The 21,935-nt window shown below is 44.5% G+C and overlaps 1 protein-coding gene across 10 annotated transcripts in view; it reads left to right on the forward strand.

Annotated features, from left to right (window-relative positions):
- LOC125432449 (FRAS1-related extracellular matrix protein 1-like) overlaps nucleotides 1-21,935 on the forward strand; it is a 189,590-nt gene that overhangs the window by 106,724 nt on the left and 60,931 nt on the right. For all 10 annotated transcript variants that reach the window (XM_048495969.1, XM_048495970.1, XM_048495971.1 and 7 more), the window contains one exon: nucleotides 3,649-3,913. In XM_048495969.1, the coding sequence (XP_048351926.1) occupies nucleotides 3,649-3,913 (265 nt within the window). The remainder of the gene's footprint in view (nucleotides 1-3,648; nucleotides 3,914-21,935) is intronic.

Raw genomic sequence — 21,935 nt, forward strand, 5'->3', positions numbered from 1 at the left:
AAATGGAAGCAGCTAAATCTCTGGAGGTCTTTGGCGAAAACCCTCTTTTGAGTCCTCCTGTGACTTGTGCTCATAACTGCTGAAGAAAACAGGGAAGCCATCTGTAAACTGTGATTCATAAACACTCTGTCAATCTGCCATGTTACCCTGACATCATAAAATAACAAGGAGCAGTATTGTCATAAAGAGGGGAGGTTTGCAATCAACCAATTAAATGCATCTAATTTATTTCAATTACAGCTGAGGCTTTATTTATTAGCAAACAGCTGCATTTATTACAGAGATTTTTTCCCTTAAAAAACTCAGCAGAGAGCCAACTGGCATTTTTTAAATAATCTATTAATTCTAAATAATCATCTGGATATTTCGGGGGGTGGGGGGAGTTAAAGGGCTGTCTACAACCTGACAAGGAAAGAGATGTGAAGGGACATTTTAAAGGGATATAGTGATATAGGCCTAAAAAATCAATAAATGTATTTCTACTCCTACAAAAGTATCCCTCCCCACAGACACAACCAGAAGCCCTTGGATTGTAATCCCTGGATTTTTCAAGTTCTGTTTTTTCAAGTATATTTATCTAATTATATCTTTCCTCTGCTCTCATTCAGTAATACAGGCATGTTTCCCTGCAAGGCTAAAATCTTCTAATTGGTTGTCAAAGTGTAATTACTATTTACAAAAAAAAGATTTATAATTTATAACTGGAGCAGGAACCCCATTCCATTTTCTAGCCTACCCTAACACCGGTTGAGCATTAATTGTACTTCAAGAGTTTAGGAATTGTGGGTGTGAGGCAATTCTCTCTCTACTGTCTGTGGTTAATGAGACAATAATATGTGCAATCAAGTGAAAATTAAGGCACAGTTTTAACAACTGGGGGAAGGGTGAGTGGGAAGAGCCCATTTGTAATTCTTTCTGGTAGGATCCCAAAGCCACCATTAAGTCAATATGTCTTTTTTGTTAATATCTTCCTTTCCTCAGTGACAATAATCTTTCAAGATGTGTGTTTGAAAGCTTATACATTTCTCTCCCTTTTAATTAATCAGCATGGGGAATCTGCTTTGGGAATGGTACCACATTTCCAGTGGTGGGATCCAAAAATTTTAATAACAGTTTCCGATGGTGGTGGGATTCAAACAGTGGCGGCGCCGCACACACGCACCTCCAGTCCCTATTGGGCAGGGAGGTTGCTTTAGTAACCCCTTCTTGGCACTCAGAAAAAATTAGTAACCACTTCTAGAGAAGTGGTGAGAACTGGTTGGATTCCACCTCTGCACATTTCCCTTTCAGTTCATAACTTCTTTTTAGCATTGTCATTCTTCTCCTTAATAGTTTCCCATCTACTTTTTTCAGCTGTCCATAGTTCCTTTCTCTGCTTTTTTCAGCATTCGTGCACATAATAATATTGCAATCAGTATTTCATATCCACAATGTTTGTAACAGATTCGTAACCATGAGAAATAATGTTTTGCAGCTCTAGCTACAGCAGAGTCAAACAAGGGAAATCAAAATTAAATAAACTCACAGGAAGCAGTCTAAACAATGGGTGTTATCTTGCAGATGTCCACATTTTATCAGCCATCTACTCTTCTATATTGGGCCATTTGATCCTTATATTTGCATGGCAGTCAGTGTCAGCAGGAACAGTCATCACAGATAGCAATATACAAACATTTCTTCTAATGTGGAAGCAGAACTTCCTTTGCCCCATAAGCAGCATAGGGAGTCAGTTTCCTGGAGTGGTGCAATTCAAGAGGCAGCTGCCAGTCTGTTCCTTTCTGGCGATCTTCCCCACGCAGCATGAAACTGAGAACCCTCCTCTGTCTGATACACCCAGTCTTTGGCTTTCTAGAACCTACAGTGCCAGGAATTGCTTTCACTCCAGGATACTTTCCAGAACGATAGCTTCCAGTTCTCAGTGGCATGTCTCATTATGTCAACATTTTTGCTAGAGATGGCTGTGAAATGTGAGGAAGAGTTCAGGCACCAGATTTAGGGAGCTCACTCCTCAGATCCATGGCAGATTTAACCCCAGACTTCATATTTGACACTCAGGATTGCGCTGCCCAAGTCCATTTTTGTTAGTGGATCTGAAAGGGTATAACAGTGCTTAGACATGCACTGTTCATTTTCCTTCATCCTTAACCATGTAGTGCTGTTGTGGCCATCTCTCCTTTCCTAGTCTTAGCCAGAATTTTGTATTACATCAGCGACAGTACAGTCAGAGTTCATGTTTCCTCTTAATCTTGATTAGCAAATTACCTACAGAATTTAATATCAAATTCAAGTTAGAATGAGAACCTTTGTATACCATTTTTATCACTGGCACAGACAATGCAGAGCCTTGTTTCAATTCAATTAAGGAAAGGAGGGGGATTTGCCCTGAGCAAAGTGAGGAGGAAAGTTGGCATTCTTGATCATTCTGGTCTAGGGTTGCCAATTCTGGCTTTGAAACTACATGGAGATTTGAGGGTGGAGCCTGAAGTGGGCAGGGTTTGAGGTGAGGAGTGACCTTGGTAGGGTATATTGGCATACAGTTTACCTTCAAAATCAGCCATTATCTCCAGCAAAAGTGGAATATGTGTTTTCGTGAAATAATTAAACAAGTTGTTAATATAGTCTGGAGATTAATTGTAATTTCTTGAGATCTCTAGCCTCTACCTGGAGTTTGGCAACTTTATCCTGGTTGGGTCTCAGTCTCTTAATAAATGTAATGACTTCAACAGATCAATTTCACCTGTAATTTAAAGACTGTGGGCGTTTCCCCACTTACCTTTGCTGCCCTTTGCTGCACACTACTCTCAGCGCGCAGCATCTCTGGCATGCGCCCGGGTGTCCCCACGACCCTGCTCTGCGCGGTGTCATCAAAAGGTGCCGTTTCGAGGAGCGCCAGGGATGCTCCGCGCTGTGGGGAGTGCCCCGGGACCCCACGCTACTTGAGGAGAGTAGCGCGGGGCCTAAGGTAAGTGGGGAAAGGGCCTGTGAAAAACCTAGCAAAAGCAAATAATCCATAGCAAGGTTACAGCATCACATAACCCCTCTCAACCTAAAGTGACATGGCATGCTTACTACATTAGGGCATTTCATTTTTTAACTTAATTTTTGTACACAAATGGGACACTTTTGTGTAAGAGTGATTTCAGACTCATTTATGGTGAGGAGGTGAATGCAGGTTCAAATCACATGTATGGCTGCATATGTGTGCTGAAAATGGCCTCTTCAGGTTTGTCTATAAGTACTGCTAAACACGCCCACATGAGAATACTTGGCTCTTTGCAGAGTCCCTAAGGAGGAATATTTATTCTGACATACATCTTTAATTTGTGAAAATACTTTCTGCAAATAAAGCTTAAAATGTTGTTCAATACATTTTGACTACAAACATAGGGATTTCAAAAGCCAGGAGGTACCAAAGAATCATTTCACAGCCTGATTTGACAAAAATGATCTTTGTTGATCCCTGTGATATACTCTATCACTGCTTCTTCCTCATCTCTGGTTCACTGAGCTGCTTTTCTCCCCCACCCCTTGTCCAAGCTGATTCTCTCTGTGGAATATTAAAGAACTGAACACCCCCACCCAATGTACACTTTTCTTTCTCCTCTTCTGTATGATTTTTTTTGTATTTCCCCTCCCTTTTAATTTTAGGTGACATTGTTCTATTCACCAAACCTGTAACTTTAACAGAGGGTGACAGGGTGACCTTGACGACAGATGTTCTTATGGCAACAGATGGCACTGGCAAACCCGAGAAGCTGCTGTATGCCATTTCTGTGCCACCTGTGCATGGTCAGATTGAGTACATCAATTATCCCGGCGTGCCCATTTCCCGCTACAGCCAATTGGATGTTGTGGCCCAGAAGATTTGCTACATTCATGACAATAGCCATGAGGCCAGTAAGGATTCATTCAGGTGAGAAGGCTTCCCCTTTTTAACCCCTCCTTGCAATATGTGCAAAAGCCTTTTAGGAAAGATAAGTGTTACCCACCTCTCTATAATGTTTGCTGTCTGTGCCCTCATTACAACACTGAAGTGACTGGCACAAAATACAGAAGAGACCATTTGAGTACTCTCTCACGAATGCAGTAAGTACCAGCAATTGATTAACTGTAATGTTTTAAGTACTATATCCAAAGCACTGGGAGCTGAGTACACAGAATACTAAGGGATACATTTGCTGAATTTTTAAATAAATTAGCATTTTAACTCAGATCAATGTATTACATTGGAAAGCTTCTGTTTCTCCCAACTCCCTATACATCAGGTGGCAGTGAAAGGATACTGTTAATATTGCTACTCTACATCTGAAATTGTAGTTGTTCCCTGGGGTGGTTCTTTTTTCCTAGTCAGGAGGGGGGGATCCACAATATTGTCTGAAATCATGGGTAGAAGTTAATCCAGATGGTGGTGTCATTTCTAAAGAAAAGCATATGTTGGCTATTATGGTACTTAAATGTAATGGTTTTATATACCTCAACTGAGCAGAGGAGAAAAATTAAGCAGAGTTCCCACCCCCACCCCCTTTATACAGAAGAGGGAAAAAAGATTTCATCTTCCTTTTTACTGATACACCAGCAGATGTGACAAGCACTGCATCATGGAATAATAGCTCCCTAATATCATCCTCCTGAAGAAAAAAAACACCCATATTGCTTAAATCAGTCACAGGTGTGGGGACTTAGGGCCAAATTGTGATTGGAATTCTGAGTATATCATTTGAGTCTAAGAAGCAATTGTGGTGTGCTTTTGTGTTGGGGGGTGAAGTGTATTAGGGCTATGGTGGTGAAGAAGGCAGAGTCTATGTTCCAGATAATAATAATAGTTTTGGATTTATACTCCCCTTTGTCTCCTGTAATCAGACTCAAAGGGGCTTACAAACTCATTTCCCTTCCTCTACCCAGAACAGACACCTTGTGAGGTAAGTTGGACTGAGAGAGTTCTGAAGAACTGTGACTAGCCAAGGTCACTCAACAGAAATGTAAAAATGGGGAAACAAATCCAGTTCACCAGATAGGACTCCACCACTCATGTGGAGGTGTGGGGAATCAAACCCAGTTCTCCAGATTAGAGTTCACCTGCTTTTAACCACTACACCACACTGTACTTTATGTATGCAGTCTGGATTTATTTCAGATATTTTACCCTGATGGTCTAAATGTCCAAAATGGCATACAAAGCAATAAGAAAAATTAGATCAAAACAAAAACAACATTAAAACACACGCACAACGCAGTGCTCTAAATATCCCTTTTCTCAACCAAGGTCCACCCAAAGATGAAAAAATCCTTATTGGATCTCTATTCACAAATGCCAACAAAGAGAAATTTTTCTTTCTCAGAATACTAAAGCCAGGGGGGCATACATTGAAAATGCTGGGGGAAGAATTAGGACCAATAAAAGGAAACATTTTTTCACGCAACATGTGATTGGTACTTGAAATATACTGCCACAGGAGGTGGTGATGGCCACTAACCTGGATAGCTTTAAAAGGGGTTTGGACAGATTTATGGAGGAGAGGTCCATCTATGGCTACCAATCTTGGTCCTCCTTAATCTGAGATTGCAAATGCCTTAGCAGACCAGGTGCTTGGGAGCAGCAGCAGCAGCAGAAGGCCATTGCTTTCACATCCTGCATGTGGCCTCCCAAAGGCATCTGGTGGGCCACCACGAGTAGCAAAGTGCTGTACTAGATGGATTCTGGTCTGATCCAGCAGGCTCTTTCTTATGTTCTTATGCTTTACATTATCCACAAAGGTGACCAAAGAGGATGCCTTGACACCACTTCAGCTAGGTCATTGACATGGAGGGGGCCATTAATGAAAACATCATAGATCTTGAAGGGTGACCAAACCACATGATAAATGGGGATTTCTAGAATCAATAACTTGGCTGAATAGAGCTGTGAAGTGGATCTCAAAGTTCTAGCAGGAAAAAAAAGACAACCACAATATGAGTACATGTCTTTTGTTTTCTTCTACTGAAAGCTAAAGTAGGCTGGGGAGGGCTGTTTCCAATTGGGGAAACAGTGTGGAAGATGGGAAGAATTGGCTTCCCTCTTCCCCAGCACCATAGCTTGTTTCATCTCTGTCTTCACACACAGGATTTTCATATTATATTTTGGAAATTCTAGTGACAGACCTCCAGCATCATTTATAGCTTGGCCTTTAATTTATATTTCACGTGGATATCCTCTTCAATCTACTTGAGTGGCGTAGCAGGGGCGTGCGCATCGCACCAGGCGTGCGCCTGGGGGTGGGCAGCAAAAATGCATTTTGATATTTTTTGTGTCTTTACTTTGTCGGCTTGGAAGTGGCACAGTTTTTAGGATAGTGGCACCAAAATTTCAGGATATCATCCAATGACACTCCTGCTGATACCAGCCATGTTTGGTGAAGTTTGGTTCAGGGTACAAAGTACAAAGTTATGGACCCCCAAAGAAGGTGCCCCATCCCCCATTGTTTCCAATGGAAGCTAATAGTAAATGGGGCTACCTTTTGAGGGTCCATAACTTTGGACCCCCTGAGCCAAACTTCACTAAACTTAGGTGGTATCATCAGGATAGTCTCCTGCTGATACCAGCCAGGTTTGGTGAAGCTTGGTTTGGAGAGTCCAAAGTTATGGACCCCCAAAAGGGGTGCCCCCATTTCCCATTGTTTCCAATGGGAGCTAATGGTAGAAGGGCTACCCTTTTGAGGGTCCCTAACTTTGGAACCCCTTAACCACACTTCACCAAACTTGGGAGGTATCATCAGGAGAGTCTCCTAAAGATACCCTGAAATTTTGATTCTGCTAGCCTAAAGCCCCCTGCAGGTCAAAAACTGAAAAACACTAAAAAATACAAAAAATACAAACAAACATGGGGGGGCAGGAAAACTCCGATTTTGCTCCAGGCTCCATTTCCCCTAGCTACGACTCTGATCTACTTTGCCCTTTTCTTCACACATTCAAGCACTAAATTAAATTTATGTACAAATGAGAATATTAGTGTCCTGATGTCATTTTTGTTTTTTGCAAAACAACTTCAAGAGAGCGCTTGGGAGGGAAACAGCAGCATGGGTGAGATGAGTAACACTTTCCCTTTCAAGCATATAGTTGAAATCTTGGATGAGAAACTGCTGGAAGGGGTATTCAGAATGGGAAAGTATTGTGTCGCATTCCCCACAATAATTTCTCCCATTTTCAGTCTCCCAGACCTTCTGTTCCAAAAATGATGCTAGGACTATAATCTGTTTTTTTGATAACACAGACCTCCCAGACACAGACACGTATTTTAATATTTCCCTTTTTCTTTCTAGCTTTTCACTGAAAGTTATTTACACTCTTTTTGCCATCAAACGAGCACTCTAGCTAATTTTATTCTTGCAGTGATTAAATGGTATAATTTCCTAAGAAATGAGTTAAATTAACAAGGGGAAGAAGAAATCTGTAAATCATTTAAATGGCTTCTTTGTAAGTGAGGCTAAGACCATCATTAATAAATCACCGTTCCTTGGTCTTTGTGTGTGTGTGTGTGTGTGTGTGTCTGTCTGTCTGTCTGTCTGGGTGGAGGGAAATGTTCTTCACAGCCACCCCCTACTTCCCCTCCTTCCTCAAACCTTATAAGGAAGAAAATAAGGAACCAGCAATGTTGGGTATGTTGGCTTTCATGCTATGCTTCAGCTCCTTTTCTCTGCAACAAACTAGTGCTGGTTTCTAAGGCACCCCAAATGGGTTTCCAGGCCATGCCATTCTCCATTCCCCTCTCCTTTTGTCTTTGTATCCTACTCACTTCTTTCTGTGGTCTTTGTATCCTGCTCACTTCTTTGTTAGCCATCTGTGGTCCCATTATTTCCCCATCCCCTGATCTGTCAGGGCCTGCCACACATTTTCTCCTTCTTCAGTAAACATAGGAGACCCTATTTTGCCTCAAGACTACAGGGCAGGCCAATGCCATCATTTAACTCTTATCCATGTGCTACTTCTTCAGCCATAAACTGCCTCCGCTTTTTACTTCTTTGATTGTATGGTGCCTATATGTTTTACCCACTGGGCTACATAGAGCTGTTTGAAATCTATAAAATGGCACAGGGATAGCAAAACCCTTCCCTTTCACTAAAGCCCAAGTCTAAAGCTGGGATTTTTGCAGTTGCTATTTGTGAGGAAAAACATGATTGAAATCTGAACACCAAATTTCCAGTGATCTTACCCTTAGGCAGTAATTACACCTGCTAGTATGTCAGACCTTGGGTCTGAAAATAATAGAAATAGCAGATTTACTCTAAAGTATTTAATTCGAGTAGAAAGATAAACATCAGTTAAAACAATTCTGAAGGTCCCGCACAAAACTACTTGCCTATATTTTTCAAGGATCCCCATCCCGCTTAGCCAAATGGCGCACTCCGTTCCCATTACAAAGCACTACAAGGCTTGGAACATTTCACACATGATAAGATCAACTCAACCGGCGTTGCCAAGTAGGAGAGTCTGAGGGCTGGACACCTGCAAAGAAGAGAGCACCACAGTTCCCTTAGCAAGTGCCCGCCACTCCCAACTGTCAGGCACAGGCCTGATATTCTGCCTCCTCTAAGGCCCTCCCCCCAGGTGAGGCTGATCAGGGTAGGTGTGATGGAAAGCTTTCACCAGCAGTGGAGCTTGAACATGAGAAGAATCCACCCACTCATTGTACCCAGTCAGGAAATGGGTCCAAACAACTAAATACTGCAAATGACTGCAATGCACACGAGAGTCCAGAATGGCTTTCACTTCATAGTGCAGTTCCCCCCGCACCCTCACGAGGGCAGGGGCCTCCGTCGGAGAATGCCAGGTGTCTGGGGGAGGCACTTCCTTGAGTAGGCTACAATGGAAAACGGGGTGTTTTTTGGTAGTTCTAACTCTGCAGTTACCCTTCACCACTTGGAATGGCCCCACATACTTTTGGCCCAGTTTCTTGTACCCCTGCACACCCGCATGTTTTTTGTAGACAAATACATCCAATCCCCCCCCACCAACTCCATAGGCTGCCATTTCTTATCTGCCTGATGCTTATGTGCCTGCTTAGCCTTCAGCAGAACTTTCTGCATAGATCCCCCATACTTGCCGGATAGACTGCACCCAGTCCTGAAGCTCTACTGGCCCGTGTTTCACCTCTCCAAAAAATGGGAATGGTTTGGCTGACTGCCCTGACATGAGCTCAAAAGAGGTCTTGCCAGTACTGCTGTGCACTGCATTGTTATAGGCGAACTCTGTGAATGGTACCAGGTCTACCCATTTGTCTTGGTGCAAATTAATGTAACAGAACAAATATTGTTCCAGGGTAGTGTTCATGCACTCGGTCTGGCTATCGGTTGCTGCATGTTCCGTGCCTAACAGTTGCAAGAACCGTGATATGAACTGACTGCACCGATCAGATATCGCGTCTGCTAGCTCTCGCCTGGCCCAATTATTTTGGATCATTAGGTCACTTACCTAATTGACTGAGGGGACCACAAATTCTCGATTGGCTATTGGCTGTGAGGCATTTATGAACTTTTTTGCAGATAAAGTCATGTTGCTCCGCCAGGACCTTCCGGCCACATTTGATACAGTTAGGGAACTCGAGGCTCTGTTGCCGTCTTCAGTTTCTTATATGGACCGGTTTTCCCTGCTTGCTGAGTCCAATGTTGACAGAGTCCTGGCTGCTGTTAGACCTACTACATGTCCTCTGGATCTATGCCCCTCCTGGCTAATAAAAGCATGCCGGGAGGAGTTGCGACCCCACCTGTTTAATTTCATCAATGGCTCCCTTGAGCAAGGAGTGTTTCCAGGTGGGTTGAAGGAGGCGGTGGTCCGCCCACTCTTAAAAAGACCAACCTTAGATCCCGGCGATCTGGCCAATTACTGCCCTGTCTCGAATCTTTCGTTTCTGGGGAAGGTAATTGGGAGAGTGGTGTTGGAGCAGCTCCAGGGCTTTCTGAAGGACACATTGGTACTTGATCCCTTCCAGTCCGGCTTCCGTGCTGGGCATGGGATGGAGACCGTCCTTGTCACTATCACAGTTATGCTCCACATGCAGCTTGACCAGGGCAGATTGGCGCTGTTAGTATTGCTCGATCTTACTGCAACGTTTGATGTGGTCAACCATGACCTTTTGACCCACCGCCTGGCTGCTTCCGGAGTGCGGGGCACTGTCCTTCAGTGGATTGCCTTATTTCTCCGAGATAGGGGTCAGCAGGTTTGGTGGGGGGACCAGGCCTCCCAAAAATGCTTGCTTCAGTGTGGGGTACCTCAGGGGGCCTTGTTATCCCTGCTCCTATTTAATATCTATATGTGACCCCTTGCTCAGCTGATGCGGAGCTTTGGGCTGAGTTGTCACCAATATGCTGATGACACCCAGTTCATTCTGTGGATGGAGGGGGGGGCGTCTCGGCCCCTGCGGCTCTACAGCATTGTTTGGAGTTGGTTGCTAGTTGGTTAAAGCAGAGCAGGTTAAAACTTAATCCGTCGAAGATGGAGGTTCTTTGGCTGGGTTGTGGTGAGAGACCTGGGGATTTTCAGCCGTCGGTTTTGGAAGGGGTCATGCTGACCCCGTCCTACCTGGCTTGTAGCCTGGGGGTCCGCCTGGACTCCTCGCTCTCTATGGAGGGTCAGGTGGCCCATGTTACCCAGGTAGCTTTTTTCCATCTCCGCCAGGCTCAGCGGCTGGCCCCCTACCTCTCCCAGTCTGACCTGGCCACCGTGATCCATGTGACAGTCACCTTGAGATTAGACTACTGTAACTCACTCTACGCAGGCCTTCCCTTGAGACTGACCCAAAGGTTGAAACTGGTCCAGAATGCAACGGCTTGATTGCTTATGGGGCTTCTTTTTGAGATCATATTACCCCCATATTGTGCTGTCTGCACTGGCTTCTGGTGGAATTCCGGGTCATCTTCAAGGTGTTGGTATTGACATTCAAGGCCCTTTGTGGCTTGGGGCCCTCATACTTGCAGGACCGTCTTACTGCATATGTCCCAAATAGGCTACTGCGCTCTGCATCGGCGGAGCTGCTGGAAGTTCCCAGTCCTTCAATGATGTGGCTGGCCTCTACCTGGGCCAGGGCCTTTACAGCCCTGGCACCTGCCTGGTGGAGCACTCTCCCACGAGCTATTTGGGCCCTGCGGAACCTTGGTGAGTTCTGCAGGGCCTGTAAAACCGAGCTGTTCCACCGGGCTTTTGGAGAGGCTGGCCGCGGATTGGCTGCTCCCTGATGAGGCCCCTGCCATATGTTGTCCTCTTTGGCAATGCTTTATACTGGCTCCATCTTCTAGCATTGCCACCCCTCCCAGCCTTGGGACCAGGTGCCACTCATAGGGAATCTGTTTTTAGGATTCTGTACACTGCTATTTATTTTAAGGCTTGTAATTGTGTTTTAAATTATTGTTGGATATTATGTGTTGTGTTGTAAACCACCTAGAGCCCTCCGGGGATGAGGCAGTCTACGAAATACAAATTAACAACAACAACAACAACAACAACAACAACAACAACAACAACAACAACAACAACAACAACAACAACAACAACAAGAAGAAGAAGAAGAAGAAGAAGAAGAAGAAGAAGAAGAAGAAGAAGAAGAAGAAGAAGAAGAAGAAGAAGAAGAAGAAGAAGAAGAAGAAGAAGAAGAAGAAGAAGAAGAAGAAGAAGAAGAAGAAGAAGAAGAAGAAGAAGAAGAAGAAGAAGAATGATTTTTGTTCGGGGCGTGCCATGAACCTTTGCTTGGCAGCAGGTAGTCACGCCGAGCCCAAGTTGGGATGGGGTGAAGACAGTGCTGGGAACCATGGGGCCCTCCTCAGAGGGGTGGGGCAAGCATGACAGTGCATCACCCAAGCAGTTGGACTTCCCTGAGGCATGTAACACTACAAGGTTTTTATGATCAGTCCACATTTCAAAGGGAGTGACGTCAGTAGTGCCAAGTGGCCAAAGCTCGCTTAATGGTCCTCGTTTCCTTATCTCCCACCGTCCAGTTCAATTCAGCCCCTGTAAATTTATGAGTAAGGTAGGCACAGGGGTGCAGCTTCCCATCCTCCCCCTTCTGCCCTTCTGTGGGAGTGCTGCGCCCATTGCTTTGTCCAAAAGCATCAACATGAATGACAAAGAGTTTAGAGGGGTCACCATGGTACAGGACGGGTTCAGAGGTAAATGCCTGCTTGAGTTCCCAAAAGGCCAGCGGACACTCTGGGGACCAGTGGAGGGGAGCCCCCGGCTTTACAGCTGCAGGGCCCTTGTCTTTAGTGCACAGCAGGTTGGTAAGAGGGAGTGCCACTTGCGCAAACTCAGGAATAAAGTCCTGATAAAAGTTGGCAAAGCCCAAGAAAAATTGCAATTGTTTGCGGGTGCAGGACTCCTGCCATTGCAATACATCCTGCAACTTACCAGGATCCATCTCCAATCCCTGGTGTGAGATGCGGAACCCCAGAAAGTCCAGCTTCTCCTCATGCAAATTGCATTTAGAAAGTTTCACATACAAGTCATTGTCCAGTAGCCATTGTAGCTCTGCCTTGATGGTGGCAACATGCTCTTCTAAGGTCTGGGAGTAAATTAAGACATCATCCAAATAAACAACCACTCCCTTGAACAGAAAGTCTTGAAGCACCTCGTTAATCAAACTTATAAACACTCCTGGTGCCCCTGAGAGCCCAAATGGCATTACATGGTAAGAAAACTGGCCTATGCAAGTGTTAAAAGCTGTCCTATGTTCCATCCCCTTGGCAATTCGCACCCGGTAGTATGCTTCCTGTAGATCTCGTTTAGTAAAAATTTTGCCCTGACCCAAGCTGCTTAATAAATCTTTGCTCAACGGGACTGGGTATTTGTTGCAGGCTGAGACTTTGATCCCCCTATAGTCAGTGCATTGAGCCCCCTATAGTCAGTGCATAAGTGTAAAGAGTCATCCTTCTTTTTTACAAACAACACTGGAGCTTCAAATTCACTGGTCATTCTCCTGATAAAGCCCCACTTCAGATTCTTGTCCAAGAACTCCTGAAGCACCTGAGCCTCAGCGGAGCTCATCGGATAAAGCTGGCTCTTTGTGAGCTTAGCCCCTGGCAATAGTTCAATTTTATAGTCCGATTTTTGGTGGGGAGGCAACTTTTCACATTCACCCTCTTCAAACACACATTGTAAATCCCAGTAGGGGAGGGGGATGGCAGCTATGTTTAATGTCCCTCCCGCTAGGTCTTGCGCCTTCTTGCATCAGTGGGAGGGCTTTGGGGGCTGCAGCCAAATGATCCCTGCAAGGGGGTTCTGTGAATTGGATGGTGTTAGTAGACCAAGTGATGGTGGGATCGTGGCCCCAAAGCCAGGGCACTCCGACTACCACCAAGTACTTGGCTACTGTCACAATAATGAAGCACTTTTTTTCCCAATGCCCTCTGCATTGGACCAGAACAGGTTTTATGTGTGACTGGGGTTTAATGGTTTTATGTGTGACTGGGGCCCCTCCATCTGCTCAAACTGCCATCCATCTGCTCAAACTGGATGGGGTGGTGCAGGGGAATTTGCTTCAGTCCCAATTCTGCCACCGTAGATGGTTGCATCAGGCAATGAGTGCAACCAGAGTCCACTAATGCTTGTGCCAGTAATTTAGTTCCACAAGCCCAGTTGGAGAGTACCAGGGAGATGAGTAAAGGTTTGTTGGTGCCACTCACCTTTGGATCTGCACCCTTGGGAGGGACCTGGCCATGGGAGCTTTTCAGGCGAGGTCGCTGTCATTTCCCATCAACTCTCCGCTGGATTCCGAGTCCCCTATGATTCCGTTGGTTTAAGGTGGACGCCACAGGTCGAGGGAGGGCACTGACCCTCTGGAGCCAGAGCCCATTCCAGCATGCCAACACCTTCTGGCCTGCCCAGCAGTAGACCTGGGCCCCTTCCAGCCTTCCCAAGTAGTAGACTTGGGCCCCTTGCTGCCTGCCCAAGTGGTAGACCTGGGCCCCTTCCTGCCTACCCAGTGATAGACCTGGGTACTCCTCCATGAGATCGGCAGACAGCTTGATTTCTCTCCCCCTCCACTGTATCTAGGGAAAATGGAGTGGGGGGACTCAGATTATGCCCCAGGCTCCATTTTCCATTGTTATGCCTCTGTTCTACCCTCCCTGGGTCTGTGCAGGCAGGCTTCTGCCCTCCCCAGATCCTGGGGAGAGCAGGAACTGGCAGCAGAGACATTGCAGGGGGTGGAGTTATGCAATGTGTGTGGGAGGGGCTATGCACCCCACAGGGGTGTGCACGGCAGGGCACTGTGGAGGATTGGAGGGGAAAACAAAGAGTGTTCACCGGGCACAGTTTGGCCCAGCTACGCCTCTGGGTGGCCACCCATTGAGGGGAGTGCAAAACTCAGATTTTGCACCAGATTTTCCCTAGCTATGCCTCTGTCTCCATGTGAGCCTCCACTTGAATGAGAAAGCAGGGCAGTGCATCAGTTGTCCCATCAAAGCAGGCTCTCAGCTTCTGCTGCTGCCTCGGAGCAGGCGCCAGTGCGGGGATTGGTGCTGGCACAGGAGATCCCATAGGTCTCTACTGTTGGGGCAGCCAAGTTGCCCACCTGTAGCTCCATCCATGTTGGACAAGAAGCCAAGTGTGGGGTGTTGTGAAAATTATCTTAATGTCAGACCTCAGATCTGAAAATAATAGAAACAGTAGATTTACTCTAAAATCTTTAATTTGAGTCGAAAAGCAAACATCAGTAAAGATAATTCTGAAGGTCCCACACAAAACTACTTGCCTAAATTTCCCAAGGATTCCAACCCTCACCCCCCTTAGCCAAGTGGCACACTCTATTCCCACTACAAAGCACTACAAGACTGGGAACATTTCACACATGATAAGATCAACTCATTCAGCCTTGCCAAGCCTGCTGTCATAGGAGGGTCTGAGGGCTGAACACCTGCAGAGAAGAAAGTGCCACAGTTCCCTTAGCAAATGCCCACCACCCCCAACTGTCAGGCACAGGCCTGACACAGTGTCAGGGTTCAATATGCTTCATATCAAATTCCTCTAAAGCTGTGGAGGAATGGGAATGGAACCCTTTGCTTTCTGTCACTTTACTTTCCAAAACTACTACTTCCCCCATACTGTTTTGGGTTTTTTTGCTGCAATTCTTATTTCTGATCATAAAGGTCCAGCTGTGAACTTTAAAAAGTCAGGCAAGGACAAGGTTCAAACTCACTCATCACTAATCCATGATGTATTTTAAATATCAATACCTGCTTTATGTGGAATTTCTGGTGACCAATTGATGGCAGAGTTTAGGGTTCAATTAGGCTTTAGGCTGTAGCAGAGTTCCATCTGTTTAAATGGGATACTTAATTTCTAAAAAGAAAGGTGATCAGGCTCAGTCCTACCAGGTAGCTGCTGTGTCTGAGTAAAAATTCTTACTCCCAGGGGCATATCTGCCATGGGGACATAGGGAGTCAAATTTCCCGGCACCCCCCATTTGGTCACGAGGCAGGGCGCAGAAAATTCAGGTTTGTTCGTGTTTTCTGTATTTTTAGTGTTTTTCCGTTGTTGGCCGTCAGAGAGCTCAGTTTTTAGGCTAGCAGCACCAACATTTTAGGGATTGAAATGATACCATCCAGGTTTGATGAGGTTTGGTTCAGGGGGTCCAAAGTTATGGACTCCCAAGGGGGGTTCCCCATCCCCCATTGTTTTCAATGGGAGCTAATAGGAGATGGGGCTACATCTTTGAGGGTCCATAACCTTGGATCTCCTGAACCAAACTTCACCAAACCTGGGTAGTATCATCAGAAGTGTCTCCTAAAGATACCCTGAAAGTTTGGTGCACCCCTGACAGCAGGAACCCCCCCCCCCAAATTTCCCCAGAATTTCCTTTTAAATCCACCCTCTTCAGCATGGATTTAAAGGGAGAATCTGAGGTTCCCAGTTTAAACATTGAAAGCGATGCTGTTTCAGGGTAGGGAAGAATCCACCCCAAAACAGCATCACTTTCAATGTTGTTTAAACTGGGGACCCCAGATTTTCTTTTTAAGGTGGATTTAAAAGGAGAATTTGGGCTCCCTAGTTTAAACACCATTGAAAGTGATGCTGTTTGCAGGTGGATTCCAGCATCACTTTTGATGGTGTTTAAACTAGGGACCCCAGATTCTCGTTTTAAATCCACCTTAAAGGGAGAATCTGGCATCCCAGTTTAAACAACATTGAAAGTGATGCTGTTTTGGGGGAGGGAGAATCCACCCCAGGGACTCTAGATTCTTCCTTTAAGGTGGGTACCACAGGTGAAGGGAGGGCACTGACCCTCCAGAGCCAGAGTCCATTCCAGCATGCCGACGCAACCCCTTCCAGCCTTCCCAAGCAGTAGAGCTGGACCCCTTGCTGCCTGCCCAGCAGTAGACCTGGGCGCTCCTCCGTGAGATCGGCAAATGGCTTGATTTCTCTCCCCTCTCCACTGTATCTAGGGAAAATGGAGCGGTGGCAAGCACCTCTGCTTGCTCCTTTACTGGGCCAAGAAGATGTTGTGTTTCTAAAAAGAAAGGAATTATCAAACCTCTCTAAGGTGCTGTTCTTATTGCATCAGAGATTCTTGGACTCAATCCGTATACATACAACGAATTTCAGGGCTGAACACCATCACAAAGTTTTAATGATTTCTTTTATCCAGATGGTCCTTTGACTATGCAGAAAGTTTAGGGTTACATTGACATTGGATTACAAAAGAAGGACACCCAGTCATGATATTTTGATAACTGAAGTACAGATAATTAAAGTATTTATCACATCTGTTCAGCCTTCAACTAATGTTCCATTTTAAAATTAAAATTCTGAATTGATCTCAGTAGCTTAAAAGCAAACTGCTGGTATATTATTGTTCCCAACCATGTAGGTGCATGCAGTTTCCTTTCCTGAGATGAAGGTTGAGCACAGGAAAGAGATTATGTGCTAAGTATCTCTAGGAGCGGACACCATCTGTATGGTTCTTTCAGTGTTCTACATTAGATGATTTAAAACAGGTACATAGGGAGATTGCTAGGGTGTAAGGGAGGAAACAGAGAGATTGAAAGGGTTAAAATAGGGATTAAACAATCTTTTTATCTCTGAAAAAATGTACACTCTAAATTAATTTCTGCTGGTAATCCAGATCGGGTTAAATAACTCCTCATTATTCTGCAACACAGCTGAGGCTTCTCAAAATGTTTATCTTGTTTTGTAACTGGTACCTTCTGGCATATTCCAGTGCCAACTCTTGTAGCTCCTGCTATATTTCATTCTCACTATTTTTGGAATGGAGCTGCTGGTTCCAGGTGATTTAATAAATTGCTTTTTTTTTGGTATGTTCCTTTTAACTTACCCATCTGCGCAACACATGCGTAACTTGCAATCTGTTGGCAGTTTGCAGAAAGACAAACTGTCAGAGCTGCGTGCATTTGACAACTTTGTTCCCAATTAGATTAGTGGTAATTTTAACAGATTTCAGGCCAGTCGGGAGAGGAGGGGAAAAAAGAGAATGGCACGTTATTAAAGCATCAATTTTGACAGACCCTGAGCACATAGAGCATCAGTGTAAATTATATTAAATGCTTTAATTAAAGCTATGAAAGATTTACCCTTTTAAGCAGTAAGTGATTGCATGGCAAATATAAAGGGAAAGTGGATAACAGTTTCCTAAATGGCTTCTGCTGTTCGAGACGGTGCATAGTCACTGCCTCCACCATAATCTATGAGTGTAATGTTGGAGGCATCGTTAATTATTCATAGCCACATCTATGTAGCAGATGTGATTAAAAACATGAAAAGTAGCAGTCGGAGACTGAAGCACTGCCTATTTAAAAATCACAGTTCAAGCTTCTTTTCCATGCAAAACTGCTTGAGAACAGCCTGGGAATTGTGGCACTGGGGTTAAATATCCTTTTAATACACCTCATCAGAATACTCTTGCCACAATAAAGGGCGTCCTTGTGGATGGAGAAAAAGTTCCAGTGCTCAGATGGAATTTCCAGAATGGTAAAAGATGCCCTAATGGTTTCAGTGTAGGCTGCAGATATGTGTCTAAATACATATCTACATTCATTAAATATGTTCATTGATGGGACAGTCCATAAACACAACTGCCATGCTGTTCATGAAAAGGAATACAAATGGGATTTGTGGTAGCAAGATGTATATATTTTGTTGCAACTCTGGAACGAGGGATTAGTCTATACAGACAGCAAAATGAGATGGTAGAATGGGCTGTACAGCCTCAGACTATAAGAGAAAAAGGATCAAAATCTTCATGCTCCCTCATATAAAAATCTTTTCAAAAAATAAAAAGCACATGTTGTGCTAGTTTTTTACTTTAATTGGGGGGACATTAATCCATCCCTACAGTCTATGCTGCCTCCTTAGGACTGTGCCAACTCATTTTCCCAGGGTCGTATCGAGGGGAAATGTAGCCTGGTGCAAAATCTGAGTTTTCTGGGCATCCCCATATGGACGGCTGCCCTGCCCCACCATGACCAAACAATTGTTTTTGCAATCCAATCCAATCCAAAAACCTTTATTAGGCATAAAAAATTTTTTTGTACCAGGTCATCTCTTGTTTCCCTCCCCCCCCCGCCACACACAGCTGTTTTCAGGATGAGTTCTCTGAGCACAATGGGGCAAGGCGTTTCCTCTGGGAAAACCCAGGGGGTCCCTGCAAGGCCTTGAGGAGGCTGGGGGGGGGCTCTGAGTCCTCTCCCCTTCTGTGCCCCAGAAGTCTGACCCTGGTGCTGGCCTGGGGAGTCCAGAGAGGCTACATCCTGCCTGCCTGCCTGCCTGCCTGCCTTGCCCAGCCTGCCTGCCTGCCTGGCTGACTACTCCTCCCCTCATGCAGAGACGGTGGCAGTGAGGCGTGGGTGGGCCCGAAGGCAGGAGGGAGGCTGGGCCGGCGGAGCAGACCCAGAAAGCAATGTAGCAGGCCTGTGCTGGCTGTCCGGCTACCTTTTGGCATCCCTGGGGCTGCGTCCTCCTCCACAGTGCCATGCCATCCATGCCTCTACCGTCCAAGGAGAGCAACCTCTTCAAGCAGATCTTGGTGAGGAGCACAGCCTCCTTCGCCCCCCACACCCTGGGAAATGCCTGGCCCAGCCTTCCACTGGCTCAGGTGCCCAGCTTTGAGTGGGGTGGCTACTGGCTGGGCGGACAAGCACTTTCCGCTCCCTCAGGCTGCCTCTAGATGTCCAGGCCCATTGGGGTGTGTCTAACCGCTTTTAATTGAAAAACTGTATATCTCCTTGATGGCCAAGGGTGGTTAGAGATCAAGTATACTTGCATAATAGGAGAATGCTGGGATAATGTGTGTCTTGCAGAATGATTTGCATGCTGTGTTTAGGATCATACGCTTAAGTGCAAATTATGCAGCTTAATATATAATTTGAATGCAGAATTTTGCATTGAGCTATGATATAGAATATGCTTAAAAATGAAAATACTATTCTTAGCACCAGTGCATGAAGAACAAGCATCAAAATGGTGATTGCATCCATGGGTAAACCTGCAGGTGCCATCGTGTCCAATTCGGCCCAGAGGCTTGGGAAGAGTAGATGGCAAAGAGAAATGAGAATTAGAGATCCTAAGCACTTAAAAAATAAAATGTGGTCAGCATTTGAACTTACTGTGGTTGAACTGATTGCTGATTGGTTACACGTGAGCTGCACCACTCATCAGCTTACTTCAACATTGTACTCAAAGTTCGGAGTAGACACCATACAGTGTAATTTGTTCCTATACATTCTCTGGCATCTGGCCAGGCAGCTCTCTTATATACGTTTTACTGAACCTATTATTCTGTATACTACAGGGTCATGAACAGGCCATGCCTCGGAAAATAAGCTGCATTTTCTATCTTATGTTTTGCAGTTTGCTGTATCTTTTGCAGCTATGTAGTTGAAGGAGAGAACTTCATGGCCAGTGCAGGCACATATCCCCCAGGGCCATTAAAGAGACTCAATTTTCAAGCACAGATCATTCACAATTTCCTTTTCTTTCCCATTTATATGACTTACAGGAATAGGGGGTATCAGAAGCTGCTATTCCCATGAGGCAGTGGGAGTGTATGCATGTGTGAAGTGTTTGAAATCTGGATAAATCATACAGGCCTTTGTTATTAATAAGCACAATAGCAGGCAGCCATAAGGGACAGACCTCACACCTGTCAGTCACTAACAAATTAATATGCTTTATTTACCTAAAGGATGCTTCAGACAGGGAGGAGAGTCAGTGGTAGTGAACAGCAGAACCATGCACAATCAAATGTATGTGAACAGTTTCAATTCAAATGAATTGATTTTTCAGCATTTGACTGTGCTGATCTCAATTCGCAGACAAATTGTGAACTGAACCAATGGGTGATTGAGCATGCTGTTGAAAACTCTCTACATGTTTAGCAAGACCACCTGCATGTGGGATTCCTGTGGCTGACTTTTCTCCCGGCTTTTGCAAATTGATGGGGAAAGGGAATTGGATGAAGTTCTTTGTCTCCTCCATCTTCCTGAAAATCTGCTTTTGGTTGCATTCTGGCCCGGAGAAGATATGTTGATGGAGAGATGCAGGCCATGTCAATGAAAGAGTGGTCAGACAATTGATGCCTACTTATGTTTCCAATTTTTCTCTCAACTTGGGAGATCTTGATATCTCTGACAACATACCGCCGAGTCTAAATTTACTGGTATTAATGCCAGTTGTATCTGTGGCATATAAACTTTCATTCAGGGTATGCATTACTGAAGGGTATGCATTACTGAGATTAGTACATATCAGAAATTCTGTTGGTGTACCACCTACCCCACTGCTTCACTATCTCCCTGCAAGAGCTACTATAGGTGGTCTTGGACCTAATTTTAAATCCTCGGTATTTTTAGTTGGGATAACTTTAATCCATACTAACAAGTCCCTTTGTGGAATGCATAATGACTTCATGATAACCATGGGAATATTTAAAAAAAAACATCTTGTCCATATTTGTGGTGGTCCATATGTTTAATATTGTTTCCTGCTCTGAACAAATGCCAGATGGTTTCATAGTAGGATAAATTTTAGTAAACCCCTTGTCACGGATATTACCTGGTTGTGTTTAGACTACAGGCCAATTCAATTCTTGCAGGCTGATGAATCCAAATGTTTTCCTGTCAGCCCGTGGGGCCAGTCCTTCTGAAATTGCTGTTTCTCCAGCCAGATTATTGGTTGCCTTCTAGAATTTGTCCTGTGGGCCTTGCAAAGTTCCACTTCATATCCCACAATATTTAACACCTACATGAAACCACTGGGAAGAAGATTTGAAGTGAAGCATTACCAGTGTGCACATGAAACACAGCTGTTTTTTTTCTTCTCGCTGATTCACTTGAATCGGTTTTCCATGAGTATTTGGAGGTGATAATATGGTAGGTGCAAACAAATAAGCTAAAACACTGTCCAAATAAGGCTGAAGTATGTTGGTCAATGGTGTAGCTTACTAGGAGGGCATTTTATTAATATATACATCTTTGTAATATTTTCATATAAAGAATCCTGTTGATTATGGTCATTGTATCTGAAATTTATATAGATTAGTTTAAAAACCCTTCACTTTTAAAAGTTGCTTATAATTATTATTTGTGTGTGTGTGTGTGTATGTATGTATGTGTGTGTGTGTGTGTGTATATATATATATATATATATATATATATATATATATATATATATATATATATATATATATATATATATATAATATATAAATATATATGAGTGGAGCCCCAGCCTCTAGATTGTCAGGAATTCACTCAGGGACAGCCTCAGTCTTCTACTCAGCATGGTGGCTTAATTGGCCATGCTGACAGAGGCTGATGGGAATTGTAGTTCCTAAACATCTGGAGAGCCGCAGGTTCCCTACCCCTGATATATATATAATGTGTGTGTGTGTGTGTGTGTGTGTGTGTGTGTGTGTGTGTGTGTGTGTGTGTGTGTGTGTGTGTGTGTATAAAAACAATCTT

This window comes from Sphaerodactylus townsendi, linkage group LG05, assembly GCF_021028975.2.
Source record: "Sphaerodactylus townsendi isolate TG3544 linkage group LG05, MPM_Stown_v2.3, whole genome shotgun sequence".
Classification (NCBI taxonomy): domain Eukaryota; kingdom Metazoa; phylum Chordata; class Lepidosauria; order Squamata; family Sphaerodactylidae; genus Sphaerodactylus; species Sphaerodactylus townsendi.